At 43.9% G+C, this 21,847-nt stretch overlaps 1 protein-coding gene across 1 annotated transcript; it reads left to right on the top strand.

Annotated features, from left to right (window-relative positions):
• Positions 1-7,019: 7,019 nt before the first annotated feature.
• Positions 7,020-10,580, top strand: LOC310768122 (arylacetamide deacetylase-like 3; the record flags this gene model as incomplete). The annotated part of the gene is made up of 3 exons (XM_083625829.1): positions 7,020-7,625; positions 8,996-9,114; positions 9,762-10,580. 3 exons carry the CDS (start codon positions 7,020-7,022, stop codon positions 10,525-10,527), a joined length of 1,491 nt encoding a protein of 496 aa, XP_083481955.1. The 3' UTR covers positions 10,528-10,580.
• Positions 10,581-21,847: the final 11,267 nt, after the last annotated feature.

The following is a 21,847-nucleotide window of genomic DNA, read 5'->3' as shown; positions in this document are numbered from 1 at the left end:
TCTCACAAGCAGATTGAAAACTGGCGTCTCTGTGTGGGTTTTGTACTCTTCAAAGACCATATCGCTCAGGGACAGCCTCTGCTCAACGCTTCCATAAACAAAGTTAATCTTCGGTCTGCCCTTTATTTTTTCTCAGGCTAGCCAAGTAAATCAAATAAATCAGGGGGCTCTGTCAGGTCAAACTTGCATTCCAACACTCCTCTTTCGAACGATCCTGATTCTCCTCCCCCTGTCCTTCTTTCTCCGGCAAGCCTGTCTTGGCGAGACGCCATTTTTTAACTGCGTCATAAAAATTGTCCTCTTTCTCACCGTTCACCAGTCTTCTCTCCTGTTGTAATCCATCCCACACAGTTCTTAAAATCCTGCTTATGATTAGTAAAAACGCGACGATCTTATTTCTTTCTGGGGTGAAGGATTATTAATATCACATCATGCAAAGAAAAAAAGAGTTTTTTCCTCCACCCCCCCCTTTGTTCCAAACCTACAGTCTCCTAGTGGTGATTCATCAGAAGGTTTACTTATCCATCCGTCACTCCCGGTCACAGAGATCCATTAATCAGCAGTCTTATCTGTCGAGCTTTACTTGATGTATGTGCTTCAGTTTCATTTCCAATCGTATGTTTCCAATTACAATTCCAAGCTGAAGCAACCAGCACGCGCTAATTGGAATCGGCGTCAGGAAGATCTGACTTCACCGAGGGCTCGTGCCAAGTGTTCGGCACCCCCATCTCTCGGATCAGGGGGTGCATTGTGAACACCGCTGGCAAGACAGGGGCCCCCACCTCCTGGGGGGGTAGGAAGGCTGCATACTTCCCATAGCAGCCCCTTAATTACCTCGTATGGGTCAGAGAGATGTTATTGTCGGCCATCTTCCAACGTGCCACGGGGTGGCCCCTTGCTGCTTCTGCTCTCATGTGTCTTTTTCACATGACACTCAGAACTTTGTATGTACCGTTAAGGCGCTTTTGGGAATACCAGGTTGGAGACACCATTGAATGTACACACCCATTGTAATACTGTAACAATATTGTAACAACACGGCTACTGGACGTTACTGGAGGTTTTGGATTGTAGAGAGCTCAGAGACAATGTTTGCACTTTACTTCTCAACATTTACAAGTATGGGACTTGAGCGATATGAAACATTTTGCAACCTTCGCTACGTGGCAACAGAGGAGGAATTAGAACTGCTACTTCTCTCCTATTGTTTGCGACTATGTGATGCTGTGTAGAACGATGGAGCTGATTGTTGTGATAGGAATTTTATGGTCTTAGATATATGGCAATGTTCATAAGTGTACCAACCAAGCACATACATAGATCAGCACAGGAAGGCCAACCTGGAACCATTTTGATTCCTAAACTGAGCAAATGTTTTCTCTGCAAGGTCAAACTCCCCATTGTCTTTTCCTTCACAAATCCTGTCTTAAGGGTATGTCTGTGTTTGAATAGGGTGTGAGCCTGTGACATGGCCCAGGAACTAAATATTTATCACTACGAAAGAGTGGCCAGGCTCCCCAGGCAATCCAATCAAATAACCTGCCAGACAGGAGATAAACAACAACAGGAGAAAAACAATATTCAAATTTCTGTTTTAGACCGCCTTTTCTGTAATGTAGGTGTGATGTATCTGAGGGGTGGTCTTAGGTTACACCCCTTCTGTGATGTATGTATGATGTTTCTAGGGGTGGTCTTGATCTACAGGGTGGCAATTTCAAAAGTCTTTAAAAGGCCTTGCACACCATTTTTCTGGGTCCCTCCTCTCTCCTGCAGGTGAGGGGAGCACCCTGTTGCAACAGATCAATAAAGGCCAAGCCTACAGGCTGCTGTCTTGCTCAAAGTAATCCTGGTTGGTGTCTTTGTTTTTGTCCAAGGGAGCCCTCGGATTTTTCCGTTAACATTGTGAACTGAATAGGAGGGGGACTGAGGTCTGGGGAAACGCAAGGTGTTGTTATAAATGGAATGCATTCTGACAGATATTGACTATATGAGGTATTTGATTGTATACTTGTTTGAGTTAAGTTGCTTATTAAGAGAGGAAATTTAGACTATCATTGTGTACGACTGTGTGTGATAAAAGAGGAAGTAGGAGAGATAGAGATACCCTGTAGTGAATGAGGGAATAGCAGAGAAAATAAGTGTCTCGGCAAACAGGGTAAAAAAAGGAAGTTAGCGGAACTGCATCTTGGGGGAAAAATTATTAATTAAAGAAACATGAGTAAGACAGCAAAAATAACAACAGGAGAGATAGCTGAGATAGAAGGGGAGGGAGATTTTGCAGAAATATTGGCAGAAATAAGAGAAATCAAGAGAGAAGTAAAGGAAAGTGAAAAAAATATTGGGGAAAAGTCATTGGAAGTGGCTTCAGTTTTATCAGGACAAATGAATGAATTGAAAGTAAAAATACAAACAGTAGAGGAACAATCGGAAAAAATGCAAATAGAAATGAGGGAAAACAAAAGAAGAAGGGGAAAGAATGAAAGGGCAAATAGAAGAACTTTCAAAAACACAAGAAAATACATTAGACAATCTAGCCTTTCTTGAAATGAACCAAAAAGCACAGAACTTGAAATCTCACGGACTTCCAGAGAAAGATGGGGAGAATGTGAGAGAAAGATTTATCACAGAAATTGCTAGATTACATGGTGACTAATGTTTTCAGAATAAAAGTCACCTTGGTCCAAGCAAGACAAAAAAAAAAAAAATACCCTGGAGATTGTTTAGCAATCTTTAACTCACCAGAAGTGAGGAATACTATTCTGAGGAAGAGCCGAGAAAAACAATTGATTATAGATAGGAAAACAATTGTGGTGTTTAAGGATATTCCCAATCGTTTTTTACGCAAGAGAAATGTTTACAAAGAATTAGAAAAAAAACAACTAAGAAAATAAAGTTCCAATGGGAGCATCCAGAAGGTGTGTCATTTTATTCTAAAGTCAAAAAAATTAAAATTAAGACAGTACAAGAAATGCAGAAATTTGGGAGAAGATATAAGGAGTTGGGGAAGATGGAAGGAGGGGAACAGGAAAGTGAAGAGGATAAACAAGAACAAGAGGCTGAAGAGGCAGATATTTAAGTTTAAACAATAAAATAAAATTGTATTTAATTAAATAAATCAAAATGACAATTAAAATTATATCATGGAATGTTAATGGCATGAATAATAAAGCAAAAAAAATGAATATGAGTTATTTAAAAAAAGCATAGACATAATCTGTTTACAAGAAATACACGTAACATGGAAACACAATAGAGTTTTAAAGAATAAAAAATTGGGGAATGAATTCATTTCCTCAGATGTGGAAAAGAAGAGGGGAGTTGTTATATATGTCAAAAACAAATATAGTACACAACAAATATTTAAAGATAATGAAGGAAGAATAGTAGGAATACAAGTACAAATAGAAGGAGAAAAAATAATCATAGTCGGCATATATGCGCCAAAACAAAAAGAAAGCAGACCTTTACAAAAAATTACAGGAAATATAAATAGAGGAAATTACATAGAGGAAATACATTGGAGGAAATATTGACTACATAGACTATAATACTATATTGTTGGGAGACTTCAATGAGGTAATCTCCACTGAACTGGATAGATCAATAAGAAGAATGAAATCGTCCTCTGTCTGGCTCTGTCTAGCAGATTCCAAATGAGACGTCTCAACAGCAGTTGCTTTAAAATACTTCCTTTTGACCCAAAGTGCTCAGCAAAAAAATTAATAAATAAATTACACTGAGTATTCTGCACAAATTTCCCAATCTTCTTTAAAATTGGTCTTTCTGATCTCTGATTTTGCACGTCAAACTTGCCAATTCAACATATTCTATCAATTTCAGCTGCCCTTTTATTTTTTGGTAGGTACTACCTCATATCACCATTTCTGTGCATATGATTTTCATTCTGCCATTGTTGCATAAGGAAATAGATTTACCTGGGTTTGGGGGGGGGCGTATCTGCTCCAGTTATCCCTAGTATAAAAGCTTCCCACCAACAAAATCTACCCAAATGTCAGTCATTTGAAAACTAGGAAGGACAATAAAACATTAACATCAGAGATTCAGGTGATTAATGAGTATATTTTGCAAAATTACAAAGAACATGCCTTTTAATCTTTCTTTCTTAAATAAAAAACTCCTTCTTTCTCACATTCCTCCTTTCTTTCCTATGCACTTTTGCGTGCACACTCCGTAAGTATAACCTATGTCTGTGCTCCACTGTCATCATTGACCTTATCCAAGTCTTTACTCTCCACCAGGTATTGAATAACTGCTCTACAGTACAACTGGCGCATGTCTTGGCAAGAATCAGGACATGTTTAAGATGTCTAATGGAACCATATTAAAATGTGAACTGATGTGAGCAATCATGATGCTTAAGATAATATATGAGATAGAGTACTCTTATTTTCTTACATTAAATTGCTTAATGTTAATAATAATAACAGCAACAATAATGATCATGATAATTTTATTATTTGAACTCCATCCATTTGAATGGATGGATCCAGCCAATCTTGGTGGCTTCCAACACACACACACACACACACACACACACACACACACACACAACAAAACATTAAACATTAAAAGCTTCCCTATACGGGGAAGCCTTCAGATGACTTCTAAAAGCTGTGTAGTTAACTGTCATGTGACAAAGACTCATGAGAGCAGAAGCAGCAAAGCAGGCTGGGAAGTGCTGGGACTGCACAATCATTTGGGCCTACTAAGGTTATTCAGGCCTAACTGCTAACTGATGAGTCACTCTGACATGTGACTTAGCAGCCAGTTTCTTTTTTGTGCTCTCTGTAAGATTTCAGTGAGAGTCTGTCTGCTTCAGCTGTGAACAGAGTCAGTATGTAATCTCAATCAAACTGTCTGGAACCATGTTGTTTATGAAGAAGTTTATTTTAACTCAGTAAAGCTTTTATTCTTTAAAACTCTGCATTATTAATTTACGCTGTACGTCAGGTTATGGGACCCAGTGTTTTATGGATGGCGAATTGCTAAAGCTGGAGAATCAGGGTGCTGTTGGTGAGGACCTCGAAGGGACTGAAGGTCCAGTGGTGAGGCCGCGTACCGAAAGAGCAGACCCGGTGCAGCAAGGAACAGAAGCCATGTCAGCTCAGCAACCTGCGCAGTTTATTATTAATCTTGGCAACACTGACCAGATGGAATGTCTGAATGGTAAGAACTACCTGACTTGGGCTCTCAAGCTTGAACTGGTTCTAAAATGTGATAGACTTTGGCACTGTGTAGAAACTTGTTTGAATCCACAAAGGTCAAAGCACATAAAGCGTTTAAAAACCATATTGTCAGAAAAGCACTCTTTAATGTCTGGATAAGATATAAGGACTTGCTTGAAAATAAAACCCCAAGGTGGTTGTCACCAATGGAAGCGAAGGCTCAGAAAAAGCTCAATATGGAGGCCAAATGGCCGAAATATTGGGAGATTTTAGAACAAGAGGGAGATAAATTAAAATTGCAGAGCTTTGAAAAATTAAGAAACAAAGTGCGAGATTGGCTTCATTATTATCAAATAATGGAGGCATACAATTTGGATAAGAAAATTGGCTTCCAGGTGGAAAAATCAAAATTGGAAACAGAACTGTTAGATCCCAAAACTAAGACTTTGTCAAGAATGTATAACTTGCTGTTGAAATGGAACACTCAGGATGAAACTGTGAAATCTGCTATGATTAAATGGGCACAAGATATGGGACACAACATTATGCTGGCTGACTGGGAACAGTTATGGACCACAGGTATGAAGTTCACGGCATGTAATGCCTTAAGAGAGAACATTATGAAAATGATATACAGGTGGTACGTGACACTTGTCAAGCTCGCAAAAATATATCATTTGCCTGATAATAAATGTTGGAAATGTAAACAGACTGAATGTACATTCTTTCACCTTTGGTGGACGTGCCCAAGGATTAAGGCTTTCTGGGAGATGATCTATAATGAAATGAAAAAGGTATTTAAATATACCTTCTTGAAGAAACCAGAGGCCTTTCTCCTGGGCATGGTCGGCCAATTGGTGCCAAAGAAGGACAGAATTTTTTTTATGTATGCAACAACAGCAGCAAGAATACTTATCGCAAAGTATTGGAAGACACAAGATTTACCCACCCGGGAAGAATGGCAGATGAAGTTGATGGACTACATAGAACTGGCGGAAATGACTGGCAGAATCCGAGACCAGGGAGAAGAGTCGGTAGAAGAAGATTGGAGGAAATTTAAAGACTATTTACAGAAACATTGTAAAATTAAGGAATGTTAGAAGGATGCTGGAATGAAGTTATGTGGTTTTAGCAGTAATGTTATAGAATTAAGTGAAATTGGATTAAGAATAGGTGAGAATGTAAAGATACAATATATTAAGGTAAATTATTAAGATCAAAGCAAAAATGGAAAGGATTTGCTGAAATAACTAACTGAATTAGAATACAAAAAAGGGAGGTGTGAGGAGGTCAGAGAAACAACTAAATGAAAGATAAGATACGGAAAGACTGATTTGTTTTTAATTGTTTTTTATTTTTCTTTGTATTTTGTATTTTCTGTTTTCTTTTTATTTTCATTTTTGTAATTCTTTGAAACTTTAACAAATATTATTTAAAAAAAAAAAAGAATCCACAACCCTCTGAGCAGGAACGTGAAGAGGATGATAGAGCCAGAGCGTACATTTTGTTGGCTCTAGAGGAACCACAGGTCCTGCACATTGCAGATTTGGACTCTGCCAAAGAATATTGGGGTCATCTACGTCAGATACACCTGTCTGACAGTGCTGGTTCAAAAATTGGACTAATTAGGAGACTGTACAGAACTGTGCTTGCTACCTGAAGGTGGATGTTTAACCACACACTCTGAAGGTGTGCACCATGTTATTCCTCCAGTTGCAAAGGAGAGGTAAAAGATTTCCAGACCTGGATCAAGTCTATATCCTGCTATCCAGTCTCCCACCAAGCTTTAATATTGTGATAGCCTTTCTTGAAAGCATGAGGCAAGATTTATCGATGGCGTATGTAACAACCCGTCTACAGGAGGAAACTGAAAAGTGTGTGGAAAAGCTGAGTGAGAAGGCAGACCAGAGGAGTTTGAGTCGCCCTGCTAACCAGAAACCCAGATTCTCAGGAGGAGATGGGACCGAAGAACGCTCCACGGATCGTGCCATGTTGGCAAAGAAATGCTATCAGTGTGGCAAGCTCAGGCACATGAAGAAAGACTGCTGTGTGAAAAACCCAGGAAAAGCGAGCGATCCACATGAGACAGAAAAGCAGACGCATTTCGTCTCGGCAGCCGCAAGAAAAGAAAAGACAATTTCTCCAGACAGCTACATTTTGGACTCTGGCTCTGCCAGAATCATAATGAACAGCCCTGACTGCTTTGCAGCACTCAGCAAATTGCCAAAAGGCAAGGACAGCATTTGTCTTGCTGATGGACGGCATTGTCCAATATCAGGTATAGGTACGTGTTATTTGCCATGCCTAGATGCAGAATTGAGGGATGTATTGTTTGTTGAAGAACTAGAATTTTCTTTATTGTCAATTTCGTGCCTTACCAATGTTGGTTTTGAATTTATTTTTGAGGGTGATGAATGTTTTATTAAGAAGCAGGGCAAGGTAATTGCTTCTACAAAAATGGTGCATGGCTTGTACCCTTTACAGCATTCTCCGCCAAGTGATGGGGTCACAGAGGGACCTAAAGCTGGAAAAAAGGATGTGTTAATAACTGAACTATGTCAGCAAAACTCTAATTGCCCACATAAAAACTGAGTGAATCTGTGTGTAATGATCTCAGACAGACAAACAGCTCCGGTAAGAATTAATGAGCCTCTGGAAGATTTATGTACGTTTATTTACAGTTCAAAATCACAGGATGTGGCAAACGCCTGTCATTCTCCGATACGACGTGCTCAGTCTGAGTTTCCGTTTCTCAGACAGCACAAAGGGCGACAAGATCCGGTCCTTCCCCTTTCCCCCTTACTTAGCATTTTCACATTCTCCTCCATCCTGCTGTGAGGAGAATTTGGGCATCCTCCCCCCCCCCTCGCTGTGCAGCAAAGATTCCTCTGAGAGCTCTACTCTAGTAACCTCTTCCAGGGCATCTCCCCCCACATTCTGAAGCAGCAAACTGCCAGCCTTTGTTACTCTGCCAGGTGGAGATATTTTTTGGGGGGGGGGGGAGGTTGTAATTTGATTCATTTTGTTTTTATATGGGAACCTATTTATTTTGCATCTTGTGAAGCAATATGTGAACCCAAAGTCAGTCTCTGACACTTACAACGCAGCACTCTAGCAATGGGATGTGCACGATGCATAAAAAGGCTTATGTCAGTGAATATTGCATGTACCAATATCTTATGTAAGGGAAGATTTCTTTGCAAAAATGTTCTTTTTAAGGCAAGATTAGAGGCAGCAGTGCTTCTGCCTAGCAGTTGCTGGAAACCCTGGGCAGGTAGAGAACGGAAGGTAAGTGTGGAAAAATGAGAAAGGATTCACTCATTCCTGCCTGTGACTCCTGGGAGTTGTAGTCTCACAGCATGTAGAGCAGGGGTAGCCAACCTAAGGACTGTGGGCTGGATGTGGCCCAATCACCTTCTCAATCTGGCCCGTTGACGGTCTGGGAAAAAGCGTTTTTTTACATGAGTAGAATATGTCCTTTTATTTAAAATGCATCTCTGGGTAATTTGTGGGGTCTGCCTGGTGTTTTTACAAGAGTAGGGTGTGTGCTCTTATTTAAAATGCATCTCTGGGTTATTTGTGGGGCATAGGAATTTGTTCATCCTCCCTCCCATATAGTCTGGCCCACCACATGGTCTGAGGGACGGTGGACCGGCCCACGGCTGAAAAAGGTTGCTGATCCCTGATGTAGAGCAATGGAAGCCAAAGTTGTCATCCTTCGGGTTCTGCTGTGACCTATGTCCATGCATTTCAGTGGGACTTCTGTGAATGCATCATCCCTGGGTTGTGAAACAGCTTCCTTTCTTTAGGTATATCTTCCACATAATTGTTTCCCAATTTTGAATTTCCCTCCCAACTTGCTAGCATTCTACGAAGATGTCTGCAGCAAGATTGCCAAGGAGAGTGATTCAGTGGTTGTGTCTGTTGGGTAAGTAAACACAACCACATGGCCTTTTGTAGAGAAAGAGTGTAGGGGCCCAGCATGCTGCTGTATTTCAGGCTGGCATCCCTGGCCATATTCCCTGCTGGAGAAAGAGGCTCCCCACGAAAGCTGTCAACATTCTGTTCTGTGATTGAAAATCAGTGCTTCATGCACTTATGACATGAACACGCTCGCTTCCATGAGGGGACTATGAACTGGGCATAAGGCCTTGCACAGCACCCCTAACTAGGGCCTCCAGATCAGCCTCAACTTGGAGACCACCCAACCCAGATCCAGCCTGGAATCAATCCGGGAGTGGGGCTAATGTTCAGTTAGGGCTTTTAAATGTATAATCAGGAAGAGACTGGGAAATGCCCCCTGCATCTAAACAGGAGGAGGAGGGAAAGTTGCAAGTGGCAAATGGTCTTCCACCAGCTGGATCCAATCCTGCACGGTTCTGCTTCCCCAGCGTTCCCTACACTCCTTTGCTAGCTGGAAAGTCGGTTTTTTAAGGGCATAAGCCTGCTGACTGTCACCTGCACTGTATCTGCTACAACTGATCCAGCAGGCTCTTCTTTTAATTCTAGGTGATCATGAATGTGTTTGGAAAAGATTCTGGAAGTTTACCTCTTTGCTTCTCTTTTATTCTGCAGCTACCGCCTGTCTCCTGAGCATCTTCCTCCCGCTCAGTACAAGGACTGCCTTGCTGCTACCATACACTTAATTCAAAATGCAGCTTCCCATGGGGTGGATCCTTCCAAGATCATCGTTGGTGGGGACAGTGCGGGGGGTAATTATGCTTGTATTGTTGCCCAGAAATTGGTGGAGAGATCAGACCTTCCAAAGCTACGGGCTCAAGTGCGCATCTATCCACAAACACAGGCTATGGACTACAACCTGCCTTCCTATCAGCAGAACAGTTTAATGCCCATCCTGTTCCGGGAAAACGTTGCTTACTTGGGATTGAAGTATATTGGAAATGACACTTCTTTGTTAGGCCAGGTCCTGAAGGGCTCTCATGTGCCAGATTCAATGAAATATGGGAAGTGGTTGAGTCCAGACAACCTTCCAGAGAGATTTAAGGGGAGAGGCTACAAACAAGTCCCACTTGCTCCTTATGAACCTGACTTCTATAGGCAATTGGAAGAGGCTTTAGTAGGCTATTCTTGCCTTTTTGCTGAGGACTCTGTCATCCAGAAGCTTCCTGAAACCCTAATTGTGAGCTGCGAGTACGACGTAGTACGAGACGACATACTGCTGTACAAGAAACGTCTGGTGGACCATGGGGTGAAAGTCAGCTGGTTCCATGTTGAGAATGGGTTTAATGGGATGATAAACTTCTTCAAAGGATTCATCTTTGCATTCCCTGGTGCAGTTGAATTAATGGACAGCATTGTAGACTTTGTTAAAAACGTATGAGAGGAAATCCCTTGAATTTGTGAGCCATTCATAAAGAGGGGACAATCTGCCAATGTCAGCTTCTGATAGTTTCTCATTTTTCCAATCTTCTTTTCAGTTCTTCACAATTCTGTAGAAATATGTGATTCTTTGGGGCAGCAGGGAATTCCTCATGAAAATTTATCAGCAGTTTAATGTGAAATTTCCCTAAGAATCATGTTTACTTTATATGGATTACAAGCAATTTGCTCTATTACATTGCATTTCTATATTATATTCACTAATATATGCATTTTATGAACATTTCTCTTCCATTTTCCTTTTAGTACACATTAGTTGGCTGGAGATCTGCACTGCTAATGCTGTTCTAGGGTGAATCAACAGAATTATAGTGTCCGGATCAAGAGAAGGAATTGTTCCACTCCATTTTGCCTTGACCAGGAGAACTGTGTCCAGTTCTGGGCGCTACAATTTAATAAGGATAATTGATAAGCTGGAATTTGTGCAGAGGAAGGAGATTGGGCTGATCAAGGGTCTGGAAACCAAGATGACAGCAAACACTACAAAAAACTCAGTAGAGGCAATTAGAATAAGATCTATGATTTGATGAACTTTTGAAGATTCCTCTGCTTAAAAAATATATCAGAACCAGTGGCAGTCATCTTTGAGAATTCCTGGAGAACAGGCGAAGTCCCGGCAGACTGGAGGAGGGCAAATGTTGTCCCTATTTTCAAAAAGGGGGAAAGAGAGGACCCAAATAATTACCGCCCAGTCAGTCTGACATCAATACCAGGGAAGATTCTGGAGCAGATCATTAAGCAAACAGTCTGTGAGCACCTAGAAAGGAATGCTGTGATCACCAATAGTCAGCATGGATTTCTGAAAAATAAGTCATGTCAGACTAACCTGATCTCGTTTTTTGACAGAATTACAAGCCTGGTAGATGAAGGGAACGCAGTGGATGTAGCCTACCTTGATTTCAGCAAGGCATTTGACAAGGTGCCCCATGATATTCTTGTAAAGAAGCTGGTAAAATGCAGTCTTGACTATGCTACCACTCAGTGGATTTGTAACTGGCTGACTGACCGAACCCAAAGGGTGCTCATCAATGGTTCCTCTTCATCCTGGAGAAGAGTGACTAGTGGGGTGCCACAGGGTTCTGTCTTGGGCCCGGTCTTATTCAACATCTTTATCAACGACTTGGATGATGGACTCAAGGGCATCCTGATCAAATTTGCAGATGACACCAAACTGGGAGGGGTGGCTAACACCCCAGAGGACAGGATCACACTTCAAAACGACCTTGACAGATTAGAGAACTGGGCCAAAACAAACAAGATGAATTTTAACAGGGAGAAATGTAAAGTATTGCACTTGGGCAAAAAAAATGAGAGGCACAAATACAAGATGGGTGACACCTGGCTTGAGAGCAGTACATGTGAAAAGGATCTAGGAGTCTTGGTTGACCACAAACTTGACATGAGCCAACAGTGTGACGCGGCAGCTAAAAAAGCCAATGCAATTCTGGGCTGCATCAATAGGAGTATAGCATCTAGATCAAGGGAAGTAATAGTGCCACTGTATTCTGCTCTGGTCAGACCTCACCTGGAGTACTGTGTCCAGTTCTGGGCACCACAGTTCAAGAAGGACACTGACAAACTGGAACGTGTCCAGAGGAGGGCAACCAAAATGGTCAAAGGCCTGGAAACGATGCCTTATGAGGAACGGCTAAGGGAGCTGGGCATGTTTAGCCTGGAGAAGAGGAGGTTAAGGGGTGATATGATAGCCATGTTCAAATATATAAAAGGATGTCACATAGAGGAGGGAGAAAGGTTGTTTTCTGCTGCTCCAGAGAAGCGGACACGGAGCAATGGATCCAAACTGCAAGAAAGAAGATTCCACCTAAACATTAGGAAGAACTTCCTGACAGTAAGAGCTGTTCGACAGTGGAATTTGCTGCCAAGGAGTGTGGTGGAGTCTCCTTCTTTGGAGGTCTTTAAGCAGAGGCTTGACAACCATATGTCAGGAGTGCTCTGATGGTGTTTCCTGCTTGGCAGGGGGTTGGACTCGATGGCCCTTGTGGTCTCTTCCAACTCTATGATTCTATGATTCTATGATTCTATGATATCAAAGGAAAGGCTATTGGTTCACATATTTTATCTATTCTGTCATTTGTATTGATGAAAACCTCCAAAAATCGGCCACCTTGGGCCACCAGAACTGTCTGGTGACTAGTAGCATGGTCTAATAATAATAATAATAATAATAATAATAATAATAATAATAATAATTTTTATTTATACCCCGCCCTCCCCAGCCAAGGCCGGGCTCAGAGCGGCTTACAAGCAATAATAAAAACAAGTTGAATGATTACAACTTTAAAACAAAATTAAAATACAACATTAAAATATTGAAACATTAAAATATTAAAATGTAGCCTCATTGCAGGAGGAGAAGGAAAAGAAAAAAGAAAGAGAGGGAGGGAGGGAATCAAATTGGCTCCAAGCCAAAAGCCAGGTGGAACAACTCTGTCTTACAGGCCCTACAGAATGAAATCAGATCCTGCAGGGCCCTGGTCTCATGAGGCAGAGCGTTCTACCAGGCCAGAGCCAGAGTTGAAAGGCCCTGGCTCTGGTTGAAGTTAATCTAACTTCCTTAGGGCCTGGGACCACTAGGGTGTTGCTATTTATGGACCTTGAGGCTCTCCGTGGGGCATACCAGGAGAGGCGGTCCCATTGGTTTGAGGGTCCTAGGCCATGAAGGGCTTTAAAGGTCAAAACCAGCACCTTAAATCTGACCCTGTACTCCACCGGGAGCCAGTGCAGCTTGAAAGGCACTGGGTGAATATGCTCCCATGGCAGAGACCCCGTGAGGAGCCTCGCTGCAGCATTCTGTACCCGCTGGTACAGCTTCAAGGGCAGCCCCGCGTAGAGCGAATTACAGTACTCAAGCCTGGAGATGACCTTCGCATGGATCACTGTGGCCAGGTCGGGGCGGGAAAGGTAAGGGACCAATTGCTTGATGCGGCGAAGGTGGAAAAATGTCGCCTTGGCTGTTGCTGTAACTTGCGCCTCCATGGAAAGGGAGGCGTCAAGGATTACACCAAAAGTCCTAACGGAAGACAATGGTACTAATTGGCCCCTGCAAGAGAAGGGAGTTGGTCAAAATGCCCGGCTGTGGGGTTGTCATGGAGCTGCCTAAGTATTTTGGCCCTAAATGCCTCTCCCGGTGCATACAGTGCCCCTTTGTAGCATAAGAGCCCTCCTTTTTCCTCAAACCCCCCATTTCCCCCTTTCCATCTCTGAGCTCCCTAATTTAGTCGGAGCAAACTCATCGTGTCTGGTGAGCCCAACCAGATTTTGCTCCCCTACCAGTGCTCCCTCACACGACCATCAGTCTTCTGGGAACATGGGCCTGGACACAGGAGGTACTTTGCCTTCCATATACTCAGGTTTTCTGGAAAGTGCGTCCGCCCTCACATCCCCCCCCCTTCCCAGGAACGTATTGTATCTCAAAGTGATGCTGTGAGAACGTCTGCGACCACCGGACCTGTTTCTGGTTGAGCACACGTGCTGTCCGCCAGTATTCCAGGTTCTTGTGGTTCGTTCGGACCTGGATCTGGGGCTGCGCCCCAATAAAAAGTGTCTCCACTGCCAAAAGGCCGCATAAATTGCCAGCAATTCTTTGTCATAAACAGTGTAATGTTGCTCTGACTTGCTCAGTTTCCTGGAGAAAAACGCACAAGGTCTGCAGTCCTCCCCTGACCCTTGTTGCAACAGTACTGCTCCGATGGCCCGGTCTGAAGCGTCCGTCTCCACTCTCAGTGGCTTCCCAGGATCCACGTGCAGGAGCTGCTCCTCAGAGACGAAAGCCTTCTTTAACCTTTCAAAGGACTGCTGCGCTTCCTTGGTCCACGCAAACTTCTTCTTGCCGCTGAGACAATCCGTTATGGGTGCTGTCAAGTGAGCAAAGTTCTTGATGAACTTCCTGTAGAAGTTGCTGAACCCTAGGAACTTCTGCACATCCTTCTTTGTTTTGGGGCTCTTCCATTCCAGCACTGCTTTCACCTTCTCCGGGTCCATGGCCACCCCTTGTCCGACAGTCAGTACCCCAAGAACTCCACCTCTCGAGCATGGAATTGGCATTTCTCTAGCTTGACACACAAGATCAAAAGGTCATCCAAAAAGGCCACGCAATTCTTGTACATCAGGAGCCCCAACTCGTGGTGCATAAAGGCTTGAAAGCAGGCGGATCCTGATTGCAATCCAAACGGCATGACAAGATACTCAAACGCCCCAGGGGGGTGAACATGGTCATCTTCCATTCATCCCCCTCTCTAACTCTAATCAGATTGTACACTCCCCTTAGGTCCAGTTTGGTAAAAAAATTCCCCTGCCTCACACGCATCAAAACATCGTCAATTCTGGGCATGGGGAAGGCTATGGGTTCAGTTACCTTGTTCAAGAGGCGATAATGCATTACAAGGCGATGCTGATTCGTCATTTTCTTGTCCACAAAGAATACTGGGCTCCCCCCTATGGCCTTTGATTCCCTTATGAAACCCTGACACTGACACTTTGCAAAGTGCCGCAAGCAGTGAATCAGAGGAACAACAAAATGATGAACTGGAGGAGCAACAAGAGAAGCAAAGCCCAGTGGTTATTCCTAGGAGGTCCACACGGACTGCAAAGGGTATTCCCCTTGATAAATTGACTTTTGGTGCAACAAAAGTGTGTCATGTCATGTTAATTGTACAGAGCCACAGGATTTTGCTCAAGTTCTGAAACCAACCAAATACGCCATATAATCCCATATATACTAGAAGATGAGACAAAACAATGGGTACACCTAGAGAGGGACACAATTGAAAATACCTGCACCACAACATACCCACTCCTCCCAAACAAACTAAAGAAAATTCCCACAACACTTAACAGGTACACACAGACCATGCTCAAAGCATGGAAAACACAAATAGGCAAACTATCCCCAACCCCATCCCCACTAATCCCCCTGGCGTACCACCCATTATTCCACCATGCAGCACAAAACCTCCAGATAAAAACCTGGCGAACCAAAGGCTTATATCGCCTAATAGACTTTTATAAAAATAACAAACCCTTGTCAACACAAGAAATACAAGACAAACTAGAAGACACCCAAATGCCCTGGTTAACACAACACCAACTACATGCCCTCTTAAACAACCCAACAGTAAAATCAGCAGCAACTAGGCCCCTGACAACCTTTGAAAACCTCCTCCTAACAACAAAGGGAAACGGTAAAGGGGCGGTATCCGCAATATACAAAATACTACTCCAAAACCCCGCAAATCCCCTAGACGCAATCAAAAAACAATGGGAGAATGACATAGGCTATGAGATTAACCCCACTCAATGGACCAGAATGTGGTCTAAACCCCCCTTTAAATCCATATCAACGGAAAGAAAAGAACTCACACTGAAACTCACCTACAGGTGGTACCTAACACCAAGGAAACTAGCGCTAATACACCCAGGAACCTCACCAAAATGCTGGAGAGGGTGCACCTCCACAGGCACATACCTCCACATGTGGTGGGAGTGTCCCAAAATCCAACTATTCTGGACAACAGCCATACAAGAAATATGTAAAATAACTAAACAAGTATTAGACTTCACCCCAGAATTGGCCCTACTAAACATCTTCCAAGACAACAATGCCCATTTACACCACAAAGAACTCATAACCCACCTACTTTCAGCAGCCAGAAACACCATAACCAGACACTGGAGAGACCTGTCAGGAGTAAGCATGGACCAATGGTACCAAATAGTATGGGAAACAGCCCTACTAGAAAAATTAACTAATAAACTGAAACTGACTTGGGGACAAACAGAAGAAGACACCTTCACCCCGGTATGGCTCCCCTTTATCACAAATATAGCCCAACAGGACAACGACAATAATCCACCAACAGCATACAAATCAATATGGCTAACCTGATCCAAAACACCCACCCACCTCACTCACACACGAAAACAAAGATCACCACAGCCAACCACAAACAAACAATCACACCCTAGGCCAACCCCAACCTCTCTCACCACCAAAGGAACACAAGTGAACAACACAAGCACGCTGACACCAAACTCTACATACATTAAGCATAATAGAAACACCGCTACTCGACCCCACCCCCATCCATCTCCCCTCCCTCCACCCCCTTTCTTTTTTTCTTTCTTTTTTCTTCTCTCCCTAATGCCTCATCAAATGAAACGGATTTGTAAAAATGTTACATGGAAGAAAAAAATACGAGGCATTACACTTACACTGTAAAACAAGAAAACCCTTAATAAAATATTTTTTAAAAAAAACAAACAAACAAACAATTTGGGGCATGGTTGCGACGTAAGGGGATCACTCACCGTTTGACTAACCCTTATAGCCCTGCTGAAAATGGTCTGTGTGAAAGACGTGGGGCTGTAATACAGTCAGTAAAGGACTGCCTGCTAGTGGATGCAGGATTGGGTCACAACCATAGGCTGTGGGGCGAGGCTTTTCTGACAGCGAACTTTTTGATTAACAGAACCTGGTCTAGCTCTATAAAAGATATTCCATATCGTGTGTTGTTTGGGAAAGAACCAGAGTGGAAAATGCTCCATAACTGGGGTTCTTGGGCACATGTAAATATCCCCAAAGCTCAGCGCCAGAAAGGGGGCGCTAGAGCGCAGAAACTGCGGTTTGTGGGATATCAGTCCTATGGCAAAGGGTGGCGTTTCAATCTACACCCAGGACGCGTGGTTCTGTCACGAAGTGCAGACTTCGCTGACCAGGACAGATGGACTGTGATCCATGCCAACCCAGATTGCCTACTGCCCCTGCAAGTAAGAGAAGAGGCTTCTTCTCAGCCATTGGCAACGCAGGAGCAGGAGGAGGAGGAGGCAAAGATTTCCCCAAAAGATGTGGCAATAGATAATACTTCTCTAGAGGAAGAGGAAGAAGAGCCAGAGATAAGGGGGGAAGAAGAACAGCAGCAGGAGACTTTTTCAGGTAGTTCACAATTTAGCGGAACCACCTGCAACATCGGGGCCCAGTACGGGCCACATGTTCTCCTGCAATGATTTTGCAAAGTTTTTTGCAGATAAAATCGCTCAGATTCGGGAAGAAGTAGACTCCACCGTGGGAGCAGGGCCGGGGCGGGAGAGTGCTAGAGTTCTGTCTAGTCAAGTTGAGTGGGAAAAATTCCAATCTGTTACCTCCGAGGATGTGGACAGGCTGCGTGGACGAGTGAAACCAACCACCTGTCTCCTGGATCCTTGCCCATCCTGGCTTATAAAAGCTAGCCGGGAAGGACTGGGCAATGGGCTTCGTGGGGTGGTGAATGCTTCCCTCCGTGAGGGAGCCTTCCCAGACCCGCTGAAAGAGGCGGTTATTAAACCGCTTCTTAAAAAACCATCTTTAGATGCGGCCACGATGGCCAACTATCGCCCAGTCTCAAATCTTCCATTCTTGGGCAAGGTGATTGAGCGAGCGGTTGCCGAACAACTCCAGGCACGCCTGGAAGAAGTGGACCATTTGGATCCCTTCCAGTCGTGATTCAGGCCTCATCATGGGACTGAAACTGCCTTGGTCGCACTGGTTGATGATCTCCGGCGGGCTAGGGACAAAGGTGAGAGCTGTTTCCTAGTTCTGCTGGATCTCTCAGCGGCGTTTGATACCATCGACCATAACATCCTTCTGGACCGTCTTCAGGGGCTGGGAGCTGGAGGCACTGTCATACAGTGGTTCCGCTCCTTCCTCCTGGGCTGTGTTCAGAAAGTGGTGGTGGGGGATGAGTGTTCAGACCCCTGGGCTCTCACTTGTGGGGTGCCTCAGGGTTCTGTCCTCTCCCCCATGCTTTTCAACATTTACATGCAGCCGCTGGGAGAGATCATCAGGAGGTTTGGGCTGGGTGTTCATCAGTATGCGGATGATACCCAGCTCTACCTCTCTTTTAAATCAGAACCAGTGAGGGCGGTGAAGGTCCTGTGTGAGTGTCTGGAAGCGGTTGGAGGATGGATGGTGGCTAACAGATTGAGGTTGAATCCTGACAAGACAGAAGTACTGTTTTTGGGGGACAGGAGGCGGGCAGGTGTGGAGGATTCCCTGGTCCTGAATGGGGTAACTGTGCCCCTGAAGGACCAGGTGCGCAGCCTGGGAGTCATTTTGGACTCACAGCTGTCCATGGAGGCACAGGTCAAATCTGTGTCCAGGGCAGCTGTTTACCAGCTCCATCTGGTACGTAGGCTGAGACCCTATCTGCCTGCGGACTGTCTCGCCAGAGTGGTGCATGCTCTGGTTATCTCCCGCTTGGACTACTGCAATGCACTCTACGTGGGGCTATCTTTGAAGGTGACTCGGAAACTACAACTAATCCAGAATGCGGCAGCTAGACTGGTGACTGGGGGCGGCCGCCGAGACCATATAACACCGGTCTTGAAAGACCTACATTGGCTCCCAGTACATTTCCGAGCACAATTCAAAGTGTTGGTGCTGACCTTTAAAGCCCTAAACAGCCTCTGTCCAGTATACCTGAAGGAGCGTCTCCACCCCCATCATTCTGCCCGGACGCTGAGGTCCAGCGCCGAGGGCCTTCTGGCGGTTCCCTCATTGTGAGAAGCAAAGCTACAGGGAACCAGGCAGAGGGCCTTCTCGGTAGTGGCGCCCGCCCTGTGGAACGCCCTTCCAGCAGATGTCAAAGCGATAAACAACTACCTGACATTCAGAAGACATCTTAAGGCAGCCCTGTTCAGGGAAGTTTTTAACGTGTGATATTTTATTGTATTTTTGGTTTTTATGGAAGCCGCCCAGAGTGGCTGGGGAGGCCCAGCCAGATGGGCGGGGTATAAATAATAAATTATTATTATTATTATTATTATTATTATTATTATTATTATTATTATTATAGTTGTGCCTAGGCGCTCCCAGCGTTCAAACAAGGGTGTACCTCCTCAACGTTTGACCCTAGGAGGAGTGAGAGTATGCAATGTGAGTTGTATGGAACCACAAAGTTATAATGAAGTCTTAGACTTACCCCCTGAGGAACGTGCTTTGTGAGAACAAGCCATGAAAGAAGAAATGGACTCTTTTAAAGGTAACAAAGTGTTTGAGGTCATAATGCCACCACCTGGTGGCAGAGTGGTGTCATGCAAGTGGGTTTATAAAAGGAAAACCCTTGCATCTGGGGAACCACGTTTTCGAGCCAGATTAGTAGCCAGAGGGTTCACTCAGATTAAAGGGGAGAGTTATGATGAAGTGTTTTCTCCCACTGTAAAGAGTGAAACTTTTCGTTTAATGCTTTCCATTGCTGCTGTAAGACAACTAGCAGTGCACCATTTTGATGTTGATGCTGCATATCTGCATGCAAATTTAGACCATGAAATGTTAATGAGACAACCCCGTCAGTTTGAAGAGGAGAATGGTGCAGTCTGGCATTTGAAAAAAGCTGTTTACGGTCTCAAACAAAGTAGAAGGTGTTGGAACCAGTGTTTAAATGAAGCTCTTGTAAAACTTGGTTTTAAAAGGAGTGTGGCTGATCCATGCCTGTACTCTAAGGGGACAGGCAGCAAATATCTAATGCTCTTAGTCTTTGTTGATGATTTGCTTGTGGCAGGGAGTTCCACAGATGAGATCCAGAAGCTCACAAGTCAACTGGAAAAGAGGTTTAAGCTTAAAGCCTTAGGGCCTGTAAGCAATTACTTGGGAGTAGAAGTAAGGCAGGAAGCAGATGGAAGCTTCCTACTGAGTCAGAGAGAGAAAATTCTTCATTTGATAGAGCAGTTTGGCATGGAAAACTGCAAGCCAGTTCAGACTCCCATGACACCAGATTTCCCAAAGACAGTGTGTGATGATGAATTTGATCAGCCTGAATTGTATCACTCAAAAATAGGATCATTGTTGTATTTAAGCCAGTGGTCAAGGCCAGACATTGCATGTGCTACAAATGTTCTGAGTCAACGTGTATCTAAACCCAGTACTGCCGATTGGTGTGCTTTGAAAAGGCTTATCAGATATCTAAAGGGGACATTAAATGTATGTTTGAAGATATCTAGTACACAAGATGAAAAACTAGAAGTATTTGTTGATGCGGACTGGGGAAGCTGTGTAGCTACTAGAAAATCTACAAGTGGAATGGTTATGATGTTCGCCAATTCCATAATTGGATGGAGGTCAAAGAAACAAGGATTTGTTGCAACCTCATCCTGTGAGGCAGAATATGGGAGCCTATCGCTAGCATGCAACGAAATCATGTGGTTTATACAGATACTAAAAGATCTAGATTGTAAAGTAGACTTGCCTATCCAAGTGTATGAAGATAGTCAATCGTGCATTGCATTAGCGGGCTCAGAAATAATGAAATCCGCATCAAAACATATTGCTATCCGTCATGCGAATGTGAGAGATTGTGTACAGAATGGGGTGATCAAACTGGAGTATTGTCAATCACAAGATAATATTGCTGATTTGTTTACCAAGCCTTTGCCAGCAACATGTCATAATGAATTGATGACAAAACTGGGTTTAATGTATGTATAATGTATGTATTGTTTCTGTTGGGGTTTTTCGCATTTAAGAAACAGAAGGGGTGTCATGGCTAAAATGGCCTCTGTTTCTTTAATGCGAATAAAGCTGGGTCAGCATGACTCAGCGGTCTGCACCAAGTTGTATATATAAGTGAGAAATGTTAGTTTGTGCTGAGGCTGGCGTTTGGGTTGGTTGGTTGGTTGGTCCTGGTGTGTATAGTTATTCAGTCGTGTTTTGCACAAAGACTTTTATGACTAAAACTGCAAGGATATTCTCATGGACTCTTTTATGCAGACAAGGGTCCGAGGACCAGGCTGAAGAGACAAAGGGAGGTCAGAACCCTTTCCTTTTTGTTTTGTTTTGTTTGAGGCACGTTTCAATCCGAAAGTAAAGGATGAATTATCCAGAGCCCCCTGCCCACAGTCCATGAATGAGCTAACTAAAATGGCGTTAGCGATTGGAGTATGGCAGGAAGCATGGGCTCAGGAAAGGAGGGAGGCCAGAGGAGAGCGGTTCCACGGCAACCGCATTCCTGAGATGCCTACAGGGACTTCCTACAGTCTGCCGGCAGCAGAGCCAATGGAAATTGATGGAGCCTGCGCACGCGAGTTTTCAAACACCGGTGAGTTCAGAAAGAAAGAGGGGAGGGACTGGAAAGCAGCCAAAAGGTGGACTTCCGGGTTAGCGCGATCGGCTAATGGCGGATTCCCTCCGAGCTCTGGAGGGAATCGGCTGCGCAGGAGCTGGGTCTGGCCGCTGCGGCGACACAGGAACCCTCAGAAATCACAGGCGCAGA

This window comes from Podarcis filfolensis (genome assembly GCF_964270895.1).
Source record: "Podarcis filfolensis genome assembly, chromosome: 8".
In the NCBI taxonomy this organism is placed as follows: domain Eukaryota; kingdom Metazoa; phylum Chordata; class Lepidosauria; order Squamata; family Lacertidae; genus Podarcis; species Podarcis filfolensis.
This window is presented reverse-complemented; position numbering and strand designations above follow the sequence as displayed.